This window comes from Penaeus monodon, chromosome 21 (assembly GCF_015228065.2).
Source record: "Penaeus monodon isolate SGIC_2016 chromosome 21, NSTDA_Pmon_1, whole genome shotgun sequence".
In the NCBI taxonomy this organism is placed as follows: Eukaryota; Metazoa; Arthropoda; class Malacostraca; order Decapoda; family Penaeidae; genus Penaeus; species Penaeus monodon.
In genome coordinates, this window is record NC_051406.1 from 38381379 (window position 1) to 38381902 (window position 524).

The window sequence follows — 524 nt, forward strand, 5'->3', positions numbered from 1 at the left end:
CATGTGCGTGTGCGCAAATGTACTTTACCTATTTCGTAAGGGGGACTGTTTGTAATTGTCACCTACCTGTTAATTGTGACAAATTGTTTAATTACACAAGTTGAAATTTAAACTTTGTTGGGAATGGGAAACTAGAATCTTTTTATGCTTACTCTTTTTCTTGTAATAGAAGAATAGAATAATCTTTCACATGGTTTATATACTTCTTTTTACAAAGGTGTTCTTACATTTTCTACAAATATGGCATTATTTTATAAGAATGTTTTTTGTTTTGTTCAATCCGCAGGTGACCCAAACAAATAGCGATTGGCAGTTGTTTGATCGAGTCAGATCACAAGACATTCGGCTGCTAAAAGCCTGCAATGTGGGTGTCATTGTTGACCTTATGGTAGAGAAGAAGAAAGTCAAATTTGGGATGTAGTAAGTAATGATAATGTTATCTTTGACAGCTTCTTATTTTTGGGCTGATAGGAATATTATCTTATATTATCTTTCTTTAAATCTTGTGAGGATATCCTGATGGG

At 33.4% G+C, this 524-nt stretch overlaps 1 protein-coding gene across 1 annotated transcript in view; it reads left to right on the forward strand.

Annotated features, from left to right (window-relative positions):
• LOC119586666 (myotubularin-related protein 14-like) overlaps window positions 1-524 on the forward strand; it is a 27384-nt gene that overhangs the window by 5046 nt on the left and 21814 nt on the right. The window contains exon 6 of the mRNA XM_037935404.1: window positions 287-420. Coding sequence (XP_037791332.1) covers window positions 287-420 — 134 coding nt within the window. The remainder of the gene's footprint in view (window positions 1-286; window positions 421-524) is intronic.